The sequence below is a fragment of the Typopeltis vanoorti genome, chromosome 22, assembly GCF_054136105.1.
Source record: "Typopeltis vanoorti isolate ZY-2024b chromosome 22, IOZ_Tvanoo_1.0, whole genome shotgun sequence".
NCBI lineage: Eukaryota > Metazoa > Arthropoda > Arachnida > Uropygi > Thelyphonidae > Typopeltis > Typopeltis vanoorti.
The window spans coordinates 63927816-63947195 of NC_143570.1; the positions used below are offsets into that span (position 1 = coordinate 63927816).

Below are 19380 nucleotides of genomic sequence, written 5' to 3' on the forward strand. Positions count from 1 at the left end.
GAACTGGATAGATGGGCAAATATATGGCAGTGTCAGTTTAATTATAAAGTCTAAATATAAAGTCTTGATGTTTGGGATACATCTATGGGAAGGCTGCATACTCATTCGAAGGAACTGTAGGCAAGGGATCTGTGAGTGATGATTCATGGTAACCTGAAATTCACAAAACATGTTGAAAAGTGGTGAAGGTAATCCAGAGGATTTCTGCAATACTGAGCAGGATGCTGACCTGCATATATAAAGGAGTTGTCATCCAATTGTGAAAATCTCTGCTCAGACCATACTTGGACTGTTGTTCTCAAATTTAGTCTCCAGGATTTGAAAGGAATAAATTAACTGTGGAAAGAGTGCAGAGGCAGATAACAAAGATGGTATCATGACTATACAATGTTAGTTATGAAGACAGGCTGAGAGAATGTGGACTACAGAGTTTGTCAGATAGAACATGCAGAGGTGGTATGATTGAGACTTTTAAACTGTTGAGCAGTATTTGCAGGGTTGACACTAGGGAGTTCTTTTGTTTGGTGGAACAAGGAGAAGGAGCAAGGACAATAGGCCATCCCTGGAAACTACAAAAGGATGCTGTGAGCAAGATGTTGAGGAGTGGTTTCTTTGGATGGATGGTGGTTGAACCGTGGACTGCATTGCCTGATATAGTGGTCAGAGCCTGACCTGTGAATGAATTCTAAGAGTGGTATTGATAGGCTTTGTGTTTTCTCGGATAGACCTCCCATGATGAGTGTTGTGACTCAATGGAGTCCTGAATCATAATAACAATATCACCTACATTTTTTATTTTTATTTTTTATTTATTATTTAGTATTTTTTTTTTACAGACTTTAAAACATTTTATAATTGGACTTGCACAATACACCTTTTTACAGGAACAAAAGCTCTTTTATACTCCAGCTTTTTTGTAAAATGGTATGTTCTCTTTAGGGGAATATAAGAATCTTTGTAACATATTAGCTGGCCTGAAGACTGTTTTGATGATAGATTTTAACCATTGAGAAGTCTGTCTAGATATTTTGCAGTGTCGGATACAGACTTGTGCCTTTATAATTGATTTTAAGACTTGTATCGGATGGTTTGTTAGAATATAATTAAAATTTTTTTAATAAGTTCCTTGAATGGCCATTTTTAAGGAAGTGAAAAAATGGGATTTAAAGTTATTCTTTTTCAAAGAATAAGTTTCATCATCCTTAATTATATTTAAGGCTCTGCATTACTGGTTGCACTGATACCTAATTTATGTTGGGAATGGTGAAACAACTTTGCATGTAAGTATCTACCTTTATGATACTTGTTGATTTCTATAGATTTCTAACTTTAATCCTGTAGAATGCTTTTTGTTGACTAGTACATCTAGGAATAGTAATTTACTGTCTTTTTCCATTTCCAACATGAATGCAATTTTTAGATGGTGATTGTACAAAATCTTTAAGGTCTTTCTGGGTATGCTTCCAGATGATTAGCACATATAAGCACATTATCAACATATCTCCATCCCATGTGCAGTTTTAGGATCATTTATGATAGGACTTCTTTTTCAAATATTTCTATACAGAAATTTTCATTTGAGGGTAATAGAAGTGAGCTCATCATAAAATCATATTTTTGGTAATAAAGTTTTCCTTTCCAAGTGAAGAAGAAAAATTGAAGACAGTGATTTAAGAGGTATGTAGTGCCAGATGGAAATAGGTCTACCAGGATATCCACTGATTTTTCAACAGAAAAATTTGTAAATGATGAAACCATGTCCGAATATCTCTGATGGATTGACTTGTATATCACCATGAAATGAGATAAAGGGATGTTTATTGAGGGTTTAGAAGTAAAGAATCAGGGAAATGTGCAATTTAGAGAAGATGCAGCCATCTTACAGGTAAGTTATTGAGAGAATGATGGCAAATTTAGCTCCTCATGTTCTGAACAACTTAAGTGGAATAATCAACACAACATGTTTGAGAGCGGTTTTGATAGGAAGACAGTGCTACTAAAATTTATGTATGCTGATGTTAATGAGTATTCAGGCATTTATAAATTTTAGTACATCATCAAGCAAGTCACACTAATGCCTAAATTTATAGGCATCAGTGTGATTTGAGTGATATAGACTTAGGGTTAGAATGCACAGGAATAGTATAGCATTTCAGTGAGGACAGAGAGAGAGAGAGAGAGAGAATGGGGACAAGGCATGGGTTTTTGCTTATGACAACAGAAAAATTAAAACCATAAAGAATAGGAGTACATCAGAAGAACAGAGGTGCAGAAGGCAGCTTATCTGAGGTTATTTGGTGTGAGTTAGAGGCCAAGAGGATTAAATATTTTGTTAGTGTTGCTGTTAAAAGCCAAGAAGTACAAGGGAGAATATGGATAGCATGTACTAGCAAATTTTCATGAGTGCAGGACAGGTAATTATTAGTGGGGACTTAAGGTTGTAGAATACAAAGAAGAATGGTTATAAGGAGAGAAGAAATGGGATTTATATAGCTACTAAAAGGTAATTACCTAAGGCTACATGAAATAGAGGGCACACAACTTTCAAAATAGCTGGAACTGATGACAGTGTCAGAGACCTTGGCAATAATTTACATAACCATACGGCATTCATTTGAGAGACTGACCATGTAGAATTGATCTAACAGATTACTGGATATTTAGAATATTTGATTATTAAGTGTATGTGAAATTATAAAGCAGGTGATTACAAAAACTGAAGAACTAGCTTAGAACATTGCCATAGCATAAAAATTTGTAGGGAAAAGGTGGTAGCAATGATGAAAAGGATGTTTGAAGTAAGCAGTACTAGATGGTATATCAAATACCATATATACCAGACTGTATCAATGATGGATAAATCAGGTAGAAGTTAAATGAATGAGCAGCTTAATCAAAAATGGGGGTTGCAGTAGTAAAATGTTCTAGAGAAGCATATATAAAGGGAAATGGGATCAGTAAGCCCAGGAACAGTGCAGTGCACTGGTAAGAAGAATGACCTGCATGATAAGGAAGGCCAGAGCTAATTATGAGAGAATGCTAGCCAGTTGTGGATATGCTCGTTTTTTTGTTTGCACATCCTTGGTACATCCTTTGGAGAATCAGAGTTAAGTTTGATGATGGCAGTTCAGAGTAGTGTGGGAAGTGTACTTTTCCATGCCAGTAGGGATTACTTTGGTGCATATATTTGAATTGGAGGGCCAGAAACAATAGTTTAACCATGTGAATGAGGCATAGAAGTCATGGAGGCTATAATGCCATCACTAATATTATTATTATTATTATTATTATTATTACCACCCCAAGACCTCATGGAGCCAAAGACTCATCTGGGAGGTCCTTTTTTCACACACGAACACAGCTCATGATACTGTGTTTTAAACACATTCAAACTCTCTGCAGACACCACACTCTCAGGCAAGGCATTCCAATTATTCAAAACCCTGCATGAAAAAAACCTTCTTTTCACTCCCGTACTCACACCCTCCTTATACAGCTTCCAGGGATGACCTCTGGTTCTCCCCTGATCTCCCACTATTTTCTGTAAAACTTCTAAAGCATTGATCCTATAACAACCTCTTACCAACTTGTAGGTCTCTATCATATCTCTCCTCTTCCTCCTGTCCACCAGACTGCAAATTATATCTTCTCAATCTTTCTTCATACTTGAACATTCCTGGGGTCCAAAACTACCTTAGTCAGTCTCCTTTGGACACTTTCCAACATCTCTTCATCCTTCTGAAAACCCGGTGACCAAATCTGGGCACAATAGTCCACGTGTTGCCTAATCAATGCCTTATACAATGGAACAAGAATCACCCTACTTCTACACATCAGTGTCCGCCACATCATTCCCAGAAGCCTTCGTGTTGTCTTCACAATTTTGGCTATGTGTCCCCTAAATTTTAGCTCTTTATCCATTACCCCCAGATCTCTTATTTCCTCTACCTCGAACAATATATTCTCACTAATCATAAATTCTGCATCCCATCTTTGTTTTCCAAATTTTAAAACCTTACATTTTGCAACATTGAACTCACATCCCCATTTCCATGCCCAATCACTGAATCTATTCAAGTCTTCCTGTAAAGCTACAACATCTTGATTACATTTCATGGTTCGTCCCAACTTTGCATCATCTGGAAACAACTGAATATCTCCATCCAAATCTTCACTTACATCATTAATATACAAGGTAAACAGTAATGGATCTAAAAACAGACCCTTGAGGCACTCCAGTAGTAACTTTTCCTTTTCCTGGATATCACTCCTTCATACACAACTTGTTGATACCTATCAGATAGCCAGTCTCCAATCCAATGCACCAATCTAATATCCAGCCCCATCTGCTCTAGTTTGACTGTCAACCTATCATGAGGTACTTTATCAAAAGCCTTTGCAAAATCCAAGTATATTACTGTGTATCGTTTTTCTCTGTCCAAGGAAGCAGTCACTTTATTGTAATAAGTAAGTAGATTACTAAAACATGACCTCCCTTTAGCAAATCCATGCTGTCCATCAAAGATAATACCATTGTTATCAACCCCACTCTGGATCCTAGTTCTCACAAGCTTCTCCAACTACTTAACCACAACACCTGACATACAGATAGGCCTATAGTTTGACGCTTGAGTTCGATCACCTCCTTTATGAAGTGGCACAATCTTGCCCTCCTTCCATTCCTTAGGAACTTGACTGAGTGCAAGACTCATATTAAAAAAATATGTCAAGGCAGGTGTCAACTCCCTGGCACATTCTTTCAGAATACATGGTGATATATTATCAAGTCCCGCAGCCTTATTTACATCTAGTTTACTCAACTTCCCATACACCTCCTGCTCACCTACAGTCAGTCTCTCCTCCTCCTCATCAACTGCTCTCAATCCCTCCATGAATTCACATTCCCAAGATTGAAAGATCTTTATGAACTGCTCATTTACCATTTCCACCACACATTTTGCATCAGCTGTCTTTATATACCATTTTCTCTAATCAATGTCATCCTTTCATAATTATTCTTTCTTTTGCTGGCTACATATCGAAAGAACTCCCTAGGATTCTTTTTGGCTTCATTAGCCAACTGCTGTTCATACCTCTCTGTAACTACCCTCACCAACCAAGTCACCTTCCTGCTTGGTCTTTGTAGACCTCATGGAATTGGTTATTTCCACTTCTCTTATGCTGCCTCCACAGTGCCCTTTTTCTCTGTATTGCATGCTTAATCTCTTTATTCATCCATCTCACACCCACCTTATTTAATCTTCTCACCCTTGGAATACATTTAGACATTGCATCTACTAAACAGTTTTTGAAAATCCCCCGAAACTGGATCATCTCTTTTCAGCTAACTCCTCATTCCACGCTACACCCACAAGCTGTCTCCTCAGCTCTTCATAATCACCCCTCCCCTTGTAGTTTCAGATATACCCTTTTCTCACAGAGGTCCTCGCACTGCTGGCAACCACCCTGGTAATCACCTCATGGTCACTCTCACCAATTGGTGGATGATTTGACACCTCATTTATAATTACATCCTCTGATGAGATGACCAAATCCAAACCCTCAATCCTCGTGTGCCCTCTGTTACATGCTGTCTGAGGTAATTATCCCTCAAAAACTCAAGAAAGTAATTTTCTTTACTTCCAGTTGCTATCTCATCATTCCAGTCTATATTGCCATAATTAAAATCACCCATAATGATCACCCTTTTCTTATTTACTTTGCTAATTTGATTGTACATTTCATTATCACCACCATCCACCTTACCTGGTCTATAACAACATCCCACCAAGTATTTGATTCCATTCACCTCTATCTCACACCATACTGCCTCAAAACCACTGGCACTATTTCCCTCTTGCATCTCTACTTTATATGGACATAACTCTTTCTCTATCATCAATAGCAGCACTCCCCCTTTCTTTTTACCCCTTCTATCCTCACGAAACACATCATACCCTTCCATCTCTATTCCTGTCAGGATGTCATCCTCTTCCAACCATGTCTCACTTATTCCGACATATCTTTTGGTGAACAGACGCAATTAGTGCTACCATTTCATCTGTCATGTTTCTTGTACTTCTAGCATTTGTATACAAACACAAGAGCTCATTTCTGGATCTACAGCTAGTTCCACTGATACCACTCACTTGATGTGATCTCTCGATGCTTGGCTGGGGTCATTTCCCTTTCTGCTTCTTCATTTTAAAATCCTTTTGAATTCCAACTGTTTCCTCTTGATCCCTGCTTATCCCATCCCTTTCCTGCCTACAGTCATGTTCACCTCCTAGTGATTGACTGCACTGTGTTGGCAAGACATGAGATGCTTTTCTGTTATTGGCTTTTGTTGCTGCCATCTTTTCTTCTCAAGGCATAGTTGGTGCTTACATGTGGCTGATTTTTTAATTGAAAAGATAACTTGATGCACTATAAGTGATTATAGATTGTGTAGAAATAATTGGCTTCTTAGTATCCGTTTTTATGATTTCTGTTTATTGATTAATTTGAGTGAAAAACACTTATAATAATGATAAAATATGGGAACACAAGTCTAGAGTAGCTTATTCATAGGTATCACCTGTCATGTGAATGAACATTTAACCTGCTTCTCCTCTTCCTCATTTATTCCGCCCACTTCTGTCACCTGGAACGGTTTACCTCATAACGTGTTTCCCAACAACTTCAATGTCAATGGATTTCTTCCTTCTCAATTGTTATCTGCACCTCACACAATGTGCTCGTGTTCTCTAGGCTCTTGTTTCTGTTGTGCAAGAGGCAAATATATATTTAAAAAAAAAATCAGGAAATATAGATAGTATGAGAAGAAAATGTTTGGTCAAATTAGTTTAGCAAGTTGAAAGTGTATGATCATTATGGAGGATTTCCACTATACAAATGCAAATTGGGCAGAAAAAGTATTTCATACTAAGAGAAGTGAATTTTTTGACTTCTTGAAAGACAATTGCCTTAGGCAGCATATGGTGGTGGTGGTGGGGGGATACGAAGATCAATAGGTATGTATTTGGTCATAGCATTGGAGGATCCTATTGAGACTGAGATGCCGTACTTGTTCCCATCTGGCTTGGAGGATGAATAGGCATGCAGAAATATCAAGACAGAAGAATTTATCTGGAATTATAAAGAAGGAAACTATAATCGAATTAGGAATTAGCTTGGAGTAGTATTTAGGATGACAATATTTCAAGAAGTGGAGGTCAGTAGTGCATGGGAGATAGTTTAAAAAAAAATGTTGACACTAATTGCACATTGTATACTTTGATGAAGAATATAAAGTGATTGCAGATGAGAAATAAGTTATGGAAGCCATATTAAAAGAGAGAAGTGGAGAACAGTTGCATGAGGAATATAAGGCACAGATTAGGAAGGTGACTGTTATAGTGAGGGATGAATAATTAGAATATGAGAGGAGATTAGCACTGCGATCCAAGGACAATCCAAAGTAGTTTTTCGACTGGTAGGAAGAAAATGATTATGGTTGGATTACCTTGCTGGTTGGAGATACTAGTCAGGTGACCAAGAAAAATGACAAACGTCTGATATTTAATGTACAGTTTGTTAAAGCCTTCCATCATGACAAAGTATGCTTTGTTCCTAGAGGACCAAGCTCTCGTGATATCTGTAACTCAGGGAGACTATATCAGATTTTAAGGAACTGTTCATATCATTAACATGGCTGTGTTTAGTATTTCATAAAATTTTGAAAAAATGTTAAAAACTTGTATATGGAATTGAGCAGTGGATGACCATATATTTTATGTATCCCAGTATAGATGATTTGTTAAGGGATGCTCTTGTTGTAGGAATCCATTTTTTTCTATACAATAGAGGAGGGGTGGCTACAACATGGCTTGCGAGCCACATGCAGCTCACGTCCATGCATCACATGGCTCTTCACGATCTACAAGGAAAAAATGAACAAAAAAGAGAAGAGGAGACAATTAAAAAGAGGAACAAAATAAAAAAAAGAGAGAAGAGAGAGAGACAGAGAGAAATACAGGGTTAATAAAAATTACTGCAATAAAAAAGTTGAATTCAAAACACATTAAATGATGTTTACTTTGAACAATTAGAATAATTTTAATTTTAAAGTCAAAACACAATAATTTTATAAAGTTTATTTTTCACTTGGTTAGACCATAATAAATTTAGTTTAATCCTTTATCCAAGTGTGAGCAAACAAAGTTTGTGCCTGAAAATATCTTCAGGACTGAATATGGTGTTGTACTACCTTACTGGGGTAAGGTAGTACAACACCGGGAAACTCGTAGCATACGTGGACCAAGCTAACAACACTCCTATCCCAGTATCTCACATATCCCCAAATCCCAAAGTCCCAGTATCTCACATATCCCCAAATCCCAAAGTCCCAGTATCTCCACCTCTGGGCCTGGCTACCACTGAAGAGACCTCGATAAAGGTCGAAACTAGTCTGGGTAGTGGCCAATCCCTTAATACATAACATTATACATATCTGCAAGGAGATGTGTTTTGCATTATGGGAGATACTGGGATAGGAGTATTGTTAGCTTGGTCCACCTTTGCTACGAGTTGCCCGGTGTTGTACTACCTTACCCCAGTAAGGTAGTACAACACCATATTCAGTCCTGAAGATATTTTCAGGCACAAACTTTGTTTGCTCACACTTGGATAAAGGATTAAACTAAATTTATTATACAATAATTTTAGTTACTTATTTACTAGTAGAGGCCTTCCTTTTTCCTAGTAAGATCCGTTTTCTTAGTAAGCTCCTTAAAATTAGGTGTGTAATTAGTTAAATCAATTCTTACAAGCTCGTTATAACCTCACCATGTGCATACTCACTTACTCCCGTACCATTGCAATGGTCAAAGGTTGCGGCTCTTCTAATTCTTACCGGAATTATTTTGGCTTTAGTAGGACGTGTAGTTGGCTACCCCTGCAATAGAGTAACAAGAGCAGCAGTGGATGTGGATAAAGCATATGCTATATATATATATATATATATATTTTTTTTTTTTTTTTTTGTTTGTTTGTTTGTTTGTTTGTTTGCAAAGCAAACAAAACAAAACCAGGTGCTACATGACAAGTTGGTATTTAAGTTTCAACATGTGGGTTTTAATATCAGGTTAGTGGACTGAATGCTAACTGGCATTCTGATGGATATCAGAAAGTTGTATATGAGGAAGCAGTATCAGGGAATATGAAGTTACAGGTAAAGTTCCATAGGTTCAGGTACTGGGACCATTACTTTTCAATCTGTATGTTACCGATATTGTCAGAAGACTACAGTGAGATGTTCAGTTGTTTGCAGATGATGTGAAGCTTGTGGGGAAGTTATTAATAATAGTGCTGATGTTTTGGCTCTTCAGGATGATCTGAATAATCTGGAAATGTAGGCAAACTACAGAGTTTTATGGATAGAAGATGGAAGCAGGGGTGGGAGATTTAGATGTTTAAGCCATTAAAAGGTATTTACCAGATTGACACTTGGAGATTTTTCATATGGTAGAATGAGGGGAAGGAAGAAGGATAATGGACCGTCTCTCTGGGTGTTGCAAAAGGAAGTAATGAGAGGTATAAAGTAAGTTTTTTTTTTTTTTATGAATAGGTTAAGTGCTTGGAATGTGTTGTCTGTTAGGTTGGTGAAAGTGCAAATGGTCGATGAGTGCAAAGAGTGGTGCAATAGATTTTGTCTAAGATATACTCTCCATGATCTTCTGACTCCATGGAAGTCAGGAATAGTAATAGTAATAATAATAATAATAATAATAAATACAATAGTCCTTATGTTCTATCCATCCATGGAACTATATTCTTTTCCATTAGTTGGGTCTTATAATTTTCAGCCAAGTAAACTAGCAAATGCAAGTCATTCCTTCTCTTTATTCCTTTTGCTTCTGACAATATTATTGGAACCCACAGTTATCCTTAGATCTTTTATTGATTGCTTCCCATTTAGGTTTCAGATATGCAAAACTACATCAGCATTCTGTAATGTAGTTTTACTTGTGCCTTGTACACATTCTCACCTGTAACCCACACCCTCCATAATTTTCCTTTTTTCTTCGTTTTACATTTTCATTCTCTCGCTGAAGAACATCCAAAAACAATATTTTCTCAGCACCTGTCTCTAGATTTGTTTAATTGCAGGCTATTATTCATATTATCCTTTAGTTCATCAAATTTACTACACACTTGTACAAAGTGTCCACTATTCTCCCTACACAACCCATATGTTGAACCATTTGCAATCATGACTCTATTATTCTTTTCCATGATTCACTCCTGTTATACCATGTCTGCAAACTTAAAATCCTTGCTCTCTGTTATTTATTTTTTCTTTTGGTAATTTTTTATGTCCTCTCTCATTCCGTATTTGTCTCCTTTCAAGTTATTCATATATAACAAAACTGTTAATTCTTTCATATTCCATTTTTGAATGCTTTGTGAACTTCTTCACAAAGATTAAGACTACAGTAATGGCATTACTGTAGTCTTAATCTTTGCTCTAGGAAAACACAGTTTCATCACATTGTCATCAAACACCTTTCTGATCAAAGAATCACCGCAAACCTTTCCTTGCTGTTTCATACTTCTCTTTCTCTTGCTGCTCATCTCCTCTCACTTATCTCTTCCTGTTACTGCTTTGTCCTTGTGTTTGTAAATATCTGTGTAAGGACACTATTTCTTTCATTAATACCACCTCCACTGTTTCTTTCATGTTGTTATTCAATTTGCTTCTTCATCACTCTAATTTTTGCAGCTTTTCTCACATCGTTTGCAGTTTGCTGTCTCACTTCTGACACTCTCCTTGAAAACTTCATGACTTTCTCTTTCTCTGAACAATATTGTCTTGTGTTAACAAGTCTTTTACTCTTGTTTATAATAATGCACAGTATTCAAACTTCATTTTATTTTCTGAATCTAAAGCCCCCTATTAACTGCTTCAGTACCATTTAGGTGAACTGTGTTTGTCAGCATATAATTACTAATACTACTAGGTGTTTTTAGCTGGAGCAGAAATTAATATAATCTTTTTCATTTATAATACATATTATTCTATTTTTGTCCACCAGTATTTATCTCGGCTCATGTTAGTGAAAATATTATTGAAATTTAATGAAAAATCTGATTTTGGATAATTAATAAATGTATTTTCTTGAACACAAATATTCCATTTTATGCCTAAGATATTTTCTCTTCTAATCTGTTAATAATAATAATATTATTATTATTATTATTCGTGACACCTCCAAGGAGTTCGAAGACTCATCGCGGGAGGACACCTATTATACAACTCTCCATCTCCACCACTACATCAACTACTACACCAATCAACAACATCAGCGCCATCTAATATGTTTCCATTCCATGGAAATTGACCATGGAATACCATATTTGACATTTCTCACTTTATAGAATATCACTTTATTTATTTATTTATTCCTTTTTAATAAGATAACATGATATGTTTATAATCTTTTGAGAACTAAGTATTTTGTTATGTCTGATATTATTTATGTTTGTTGGAATTTTTTTATAGTACTTGTTACCTTGCCTTTTACCACTGAAATAGTAACTACAGTTTCACCAGGTAAGTTTAATTTTTTTAACTTATGTATGTATTATTAGACATGAAAATTGTTTTTTTATTCTATATGAATTCTGTTTAAAAAAAAAAAAATCATATCATATCATTATGGGAGCCTATGTGTAAAGTGCATAGCCCATTCTCAGCATTTTGATATTTGAACTTGAAAATAAGTTGAAACTACATGTTACTGCTATAGGCATTACTCCATGAAAAAACGCATTATTGGAGGTTCACACTAACCGTTATTCACATACAAACTTATCATACTCATACCTATCCTAGAACTCATTCACAGACAAAACACCTACTGACTATCTCTGACAACTCATAACACTCTGCAGTTGTGCAGTTAAAAGTATTACAGAATACTAAAAACTTTAATTTAACAAGAAAACTATATTTTATGCAAGATTATACTAATTCACTTCTCCTCATAAAGTAAGGTACAAAGAGAAAAATTACGATAACTCAAAAACTGCATGATGAATTTTTATGCAATTCATCAAAAAGCAGTATGATGTGAGATGTAAAAGAAACATCGAGAAAAATTGTAAATAAATAGTATAATTCAGTAAAACATGGGTACATGAAGATTTCTTTCAATTGGTTGAACAGTGGGAAGGAGTGATGACAAAGTGGCCATCCCTGGAAGTTATGGAAGGAGACTGTGAGCAAGAGATGCCTGATAGAGTGGTGAGAGCAAGAACGGTCAATGAGTTTAAGGAGTGGTATGATAGCCTTTGTGTTTCCTAGAAGGGACCTCCCTCGATGAGTCTTGATAGACTTTGTGTTTCCTGGAAGGACTTCCCATGATGAGTCTTTTGACTCCATGGAGGCCAGAATAATAATAATAATAATAATAATAAAAAGAGGTTAAAATGAGATTTTAAGAGTGCTTTAATAACAATTCTGTCATTCCTCACACTAAGACAGCACTCACAGTATATCACACTCTGTAGACAGCTTCAGGTATTGGGACCAGATGTTTTAAGATAAACGAGTTTAATAAAACTAAACAAATATAACCTTACAAGTTCATCACACTTACATTGTCAGGGTTATTAGCAAAAGTTGCACAAAAAATGACTAGAAAAAATTAATTACACATATTAGATGTTATCAGAACTTCACAATTGGTACATATAAACAGTGTATGTGTAGGAACAATGCTAGTTGCTTCTGTTGCATGTAGCATCACATATGTTATATCCCATGTCTGCAGCAGTTTGATTTTTAATGAAAGCAGACCAAACTGTGTGTGAATTAGGCCTTGATTTTTTTACAGTGTGGGGAATCTGCAGCATTTGCTAGACTTCCTTGAACGTTTTTCATAAAACAAATATGATCAATATAAGGCATTTTTGTTTGAGACCAAACTCATTAATGGCCAGTCATAGTTGGATGGGATGTCAAACCAGATTTATATCTGTCTCTTTTTTTTATGACTCTTATGTGTTCAGACATGCTGATCTTTACTGATCTTCCTGTCTAGCTTACACAGGAAATGCCAAAAGAGCAACAAATCTCAAGAATGCCTGATTTTCTGAATGCCAAAGATGAATTACAAATTTTGCTGATTGTCTTAGGTTCATCACCACTGAGTGCGATGTTATGCATGAAGTAATGCAGCTCTCTATTCCTGTTAATTGACATACTGCACATACTGCATTCTCTATCTCATAATGTTTTAATCATGCCTGTCTTGATAGTATGAAGCGGCATGTAAATATCTTCCATTTCTGGTTGGTTTTCTGTATGCTGAAAAGGATAATCTTTTTTTTTTTTTTTTTTTTTTTTATTTTGACAAAGATATCAAGGAACAGTAATGTTTTGTGTTCTTCCAGTTCAAGAGTGAATTTTGTATTGTGATACAAGCTGTTCAGAAAATCTTTGAAATTAATTACGTCATCCATTGTATCTGATCAAATAACAGAAATACCAGTGTAACATAACCAAGGTTTCTAGTTTTTTTGTGGTGGTTTTTAATAGCATTCATTTTAAATTTTTCCATAAAGAGATTGGCCAAGGTTGGAGATATAGAGGTTAGAGATATGCCCCATGGTAAGTCCTTCTTTTTGTTCCTAATATTTGTCCTGAAATATTATTATTATTATTATTATTATTATTATTATTACGGACAACTCCAGGGAGTCCTTAGACTCATCGAGAGAGGCTGCAAATCATGTTCATCACAACTATTCGACATTCACACAGTATCTATCATACCTTGCCTTAAACTCATTCGTTATCACAGCACCCACTACAGACTCTGGCAGCTTATTCCACTCATTCACCACTCTAAAAGTAAAGAACCCAGCTCTAACACCCTTACTAACCACACTCTTGCCCAGCTTCCATGGATGTTCCCTAGTCCTCCCACCACCAGCCCTGTTCTCAAAAATATTATTATTATTATTATTAAACAAGACCTCATGGAGTCAAAGACTCATCTAGGAGGTCCTTTTATCTCACACACAGCTCATCATACCGTGTCTTAAACACAATCAAACTCCTTGCAGACACCACACTCTCAGGCAAGGCATTCCAATCACTCACAACTCTGCACGAAAAAAATCTGCCTCTCACTCCCACAGTTTCCAGGGATGACCTCTGGTTCTCCCCTGATCTCCCACTATTCTCTGTAGAACTTCTCCACCATTGATCCTATAACAACATCTTACCAACTTGTAGGTCTCTATCATATCTCCCCTCTTCCTTCTCTCCACTAGACTCTGCAAATTACATCTTTTCAGTCTTTCCTCATACTCGACATTCCAGAGGTCAGAAACTACTTTAGTCAATCACCTTTGGACCCTTTCCAACATCTCTTCATCCTTCTGAAACCCCGGTGATCAAATCTGGGCACAATAGTTCATGTGTGGCCTAATCAAAGCCTTATACAATGGAACAAGAATCTCCCTACTTCTACACGTCAGCGTCCTCCGCAACATTCCCAGAAGTCTTTGTGTTGTCTTCACAATTTTGGCGATGTGTCCCCTAAATTTTATATCCTTATCCACTATCACTCCCAGATCTCTTATTTCCTCTACTTCCAACAATATATTCTCACCAAGCATAAATTCTGCATCCCATCTTTGTTTTCCAAATTTTAAAACCTTACATTTTGCAACATTGAACTCACATCCCCATTTGCTTGCCCAATCACTCAATTTATTCAAGTCTTCTTGCAAGGCCACAACATCTTCACTACTCTTTATGGTTCATTCCAACTTTGCATCATCTGCAAACAACTGAATATCTCCATCCAAATCTTTGTCAATATCATTAATATACAAGTTAAATAGTAATGGCCCTAAAACAGACCCCGAAGGCACTCCACTAGTGACTTTCCTTTTCCTGGATATTGCACCCCCATACACAACTTGTTGATACCTATCAGATAGCCAGTCTCCAATCCAATGCACTTATCTAATATCCAACCCCATCTGCTCTAGTTTGACTGTCAACTTATCATGAGGTACTGTATCAAAAGCTTTTGCGAAATCCAAGTATATTACTGTGTATCCTTCTCCTCTGTCCAAGGAAGCAGTCACTTTATTGTAATAAGTAAGTAGATTACTAAAACATGACCTCCCTTTAGCAAATCCATGCTGTGCATCAAAGATTATACCATTGTTGTCAACCCAACTCTGGATCCTAGTTCTCACAAGCTTCTCCAACAACTTAACCACAACACCTGATAGGCCTATAGTTTGATGCTTGAGTTCGATCACCTCCTTTATGAAGTGGCACAATCTTGCCCTCCTTCCACTCTTTAGCGACTTGACCAAGTGCAAGACTCATATTAAAAAAATATGTCAAGGCAGGTGTCAACTCTCTGGCACATTCCTTCAGAATATGCAGTGGTATATTATCAACTCCCACAGCCTTATTTACATCTAGTTTACTCAACTCCCCAAATACCTCTTGCTCCCTTACAGTCAGTCTCTTCTCCCCATCATCAACTGCCCTTAATCTTTCCATGAAGTCACATTCACAAGATTGAAAGATCTTTATGAATTGCTCATTAAGTATCTCCACAACACATTCTGCAACAGCTGTCTTTATACCATTTCCTCCAATCAATGTCATCCTTCCATAATCATTCTTTCTTTTGCTGGCTACATATCGAAAGAACTCCCTAGGATTCTTTTTGGCTTCATTAGCTAACTGCTGTTCATACCTCTCTTTAGCTCCTCTCACCAACCAAGTCACCCTCCTTGCCTGGTCTTTGTAGACCTCATGAAATTGGTTACTTCCACTTCTCTTATGCTGTCTCCACAATGCCCTTTTTCTCTGTATTGCATGCTTAATCTCTTTATTCATCCATCTCACACCTACCTTATTTAACCTTCTCACCCATGGTATACATTTAGACATTGCATCTACTAAGTAGTTTTTGAAAATCCACCAAGCTGCATTGATCTCTTTTCCAGCTAACTCCTCATTCCATGCTACACCTGCAAGTTGTCTCCTGAGCTCTTCATAATCACCCCCTTGTAGTTCCACATATACCTTTTTTTCACAGGGGTCCTTGCACTGCTGGAAACCACCCAGGTAATCACCTCATAGTCACTTTCACCAACTGGTAGATGATTTGACACCTCATTGATAATTACATCATCTGAAGAGATGACCAAATCCAAGCCCCTTAATCCTCGTGTGCCCTCTGTTACATACTGTCTGAGGTAGTTATCCCTCAAAAACTCAAGAAACTCATTTTCTTTACTTCCAGTTGCTATCTCTTCATTCCAGTCTATATTGCCATAATTAAAATCACCCATAATGATCACCCTTTTCTTATTTGTTTGGCTTATTTGACACATTTCACTATCACCACCATCCACATTACCAGGTCTGTAATGAGAATACCACCAAGTATTTGATTCTATTCACCTCTATCTCACATCATACTGCCTCAAAACCACTGGCCCTATTTCTCTCTTGGATCTCTACCTTGTATGGACATAACTCTTTCTCTATCATCAATAGCACTCCCCCCCCCCTCCCTTTTTATCCCTTCTATCCTAACGAAACAGATCGCACCTTTCCATCTCTATTCTTGTCAGGATGTCGTCCTCATCTAACCATGTCTCACTTATTCCGACAATCTCTGAATGTACAGATGCAATTAGTGCAACCATTTCATCCGCCTTGTTTCTTATACTTCTAGCATTGGTATACAAACACAACAACTCATTTATGGATCTACAGCTAGTTCCACTGATACCATTCACTCGATGTGATCTCTCCATGCTGGACTGGGGCCGTTTCCCTTTTTGCTTCTTCATTTTAGTACCCTTTTTAACTCCAACTGCTTCCTCTTGATCCATGGTCATCCCATTACTTTCCTGCCTACACATGCTCTCACCTCCTCTTGGAGCATCCATCTTTCTCACGCTGTGTACCCCTGTCCACCCTGAGCCTCCCCGTTTCCCTGCTCCTCTTGCACACCCATTCTCTCATTTTCTATACTCATACCACTCACTTCCCTATTCATTTCCACTTCTTCAATCTCTCCTGTCTTACTCTCCTGCTCTTCCACATCACTCCCCCTCTCGATCTGATTCATTCTCTGTATTCACTTCTCTACTTTCCAACAGCAGTCTCTCCAAGCGACTCACACCATAACCACTCAAATGCAGTCTACCGCTCCCATACAGCTCACTTCATCCCTCAAACTCATTCCACACATTAACAAACTGTACACCCATCTCCTCACACATTTCAGCCAGAATATCATTCATAATCCTTGCTCTCCACCTCATTTCACCACAATCATACCTAGGCAACACACTGACTACCCTTCCTGTCACACTACTCTCTTTTATCTTTCCAAGCAGTCTCCTGACATTCATTTTGACATGCTCTTTGTTCTCTCTCAAATCATTTGTACCAATTAATACAATTAACTCTTTTGCTTGCTCCTGCCTCATATTCAATGCCTCAATCACTCTACTCATTTACCGCCTGGAAAACATACCTTGTGCATTTTATCCTCTAGCACACCTTTAATAATGGAGTCGCCATACAACGCCACTCACTCATCTTTCGTTAACTCTTTCATTCCATCATGATTTATTTTAATAGTTTTCACCTGAATTCTCTTAATTTCATTCCGCATCCATTTCGTTTCTTGCTTCGTCCAATCCAATTCACCTTCCGAACCTCGTGACACATTCTCTCTATCATTAAATCTTTCTAACTTTCTAACTCTCAACCCCCTCTTCTCACTTTCCCTCTCATTCATCCTTCTTTGTTTCCGTGCTTTCGGTCCAACATAAGTCCAACTTTCACTATCATTCTTCTCACTTTCACTCTCATTTATCTTTCTTTGTTTCCGTACTTTCGAACTAACATGCTGTCATTCATCTTTCTTTGGTTCAGTACTTTCGTTCCAACTTGCATCCAACTTTCGCCATCATTCATTCTTTTTTCGCTATCATTCATTCTTTCGAATTTTTTTACTTGCGATTTCTGCATCACGCCATTTTTACTTTCATTCTTTCTCTCAATTTCGTTTCTTTCCGCCTCACTTTCGTCCCTTTTAACATCCGTTACGGTTATCAAATTGCTCTTTTTCTTTTTTCCTGATTTTTTAACATTTTTTCACCTCTCTTTCTCACCATCCTCTTTCAAACATGCACACTGCGACACAATCGGTACTAGCACTTTCTGTCAGCAATTTCATATTCGCATTCATCAATTCCTCGTTCAGGTCACACTTCGCATACACCCTTCTTCCATCTGCACTAAACATCCACAAATCATTTTTGTAATCGAAGGAATACATATAACAGACCTCACACTTAACGAAACGACTGAAATCTAAATTAAAATCATGGAATGATAATGCCGCCGCAATTTTTTTATTTCTCTGCAGGTTACTAGGTCTAATAATAACGATTTTGTATTTAGTTTAGGCAAGAAAAATCCCCACACTAATAATATCTGTAGCGTACAACGTTTACAGCTGCTCTTACTTAAACAATTACTCATATATACTTAATTATTCCTAGTAAAACTTATCTGAATCAGGAGCTCTTCAAATCGCATCCTTACCGTTTGACCCACTAGCGCCCTCCTTATATTCTGAATTAATTTTATAGAACCCCTTCAGTAATTTGAATGTCTCAATCATATCTCCCCTCCTCCACCTATCAACCAATTTCTGCAATCCACAAATCCTCAACCTGTTCTCATAAGGTTCATTCCACAGCCCTACTATCATCTTGGAAATATGAAAAAAATGTTTTCTGTACGGTGTTTGAATAGTTTTACTGTGTCTGGTGTGAAAAGATTTACAAGGAGATCCACTGTGTCATTCTGAGGTACATACATGAAAAGCCTGACATCCCATACAACTCATTTCTTGAAGAGGAGTGATCTCAGAGTGGGATCTCTTAGATGTCCCTGATGAGGAGATAATGTTCAGAGCTGAAAGATGAGAAGAATGACATCATCATCCCAATATTCATCATCATCATCATAATCAAATTCCTGCCTTGCACCCTCAAGGGGATGTACAGGATATGATAGTACTACATGAAAAATTTACATCATTACTAACTTCCTATCTACAATTTTCCTCCAAATGTTTTCAAGATCCAACATTATCAGATCTTATATTTCTATCATCTAAGGCACTTTTTACTGTATCAATCTACCTATATCTTGGTCGTCCTCTGGGTTGCTTTCCTGCCAACCTGGCAGAGAACACTTGTTTTGCTAATCTTTCCTTACCCATTCTGTTTAAGCGACCATACCACCTGAGATTAGCTCTGCTA

The 19380-nt window shown here is 37.1% G+C and overlaps 1 protein-coding gene across 4 annotated transcripts in view; it reads left to right on the top strand.

The window, feature by feature from the left end:
• Positions 1-19380, top strand: part of LOC150094462 (hemocytin-like) — a 2636009-nt gene that overhangs the window by 1460630 nt on the left and 1155999 nt on the right. For all 4 annotated transcript variants that reach the window (XM_090412206.1, XM_090412207.1, XM_090412208.1 and 1 more), the window contains one exon: positions 11543-11593. In XM_090412206.1, the coding sequence (XP_090268332.1) occupies positions 11543-11593 (51 nt within the window). The remainder of the gene's footprint in view (positions 1-11542; positions 11594-19380) is intronic.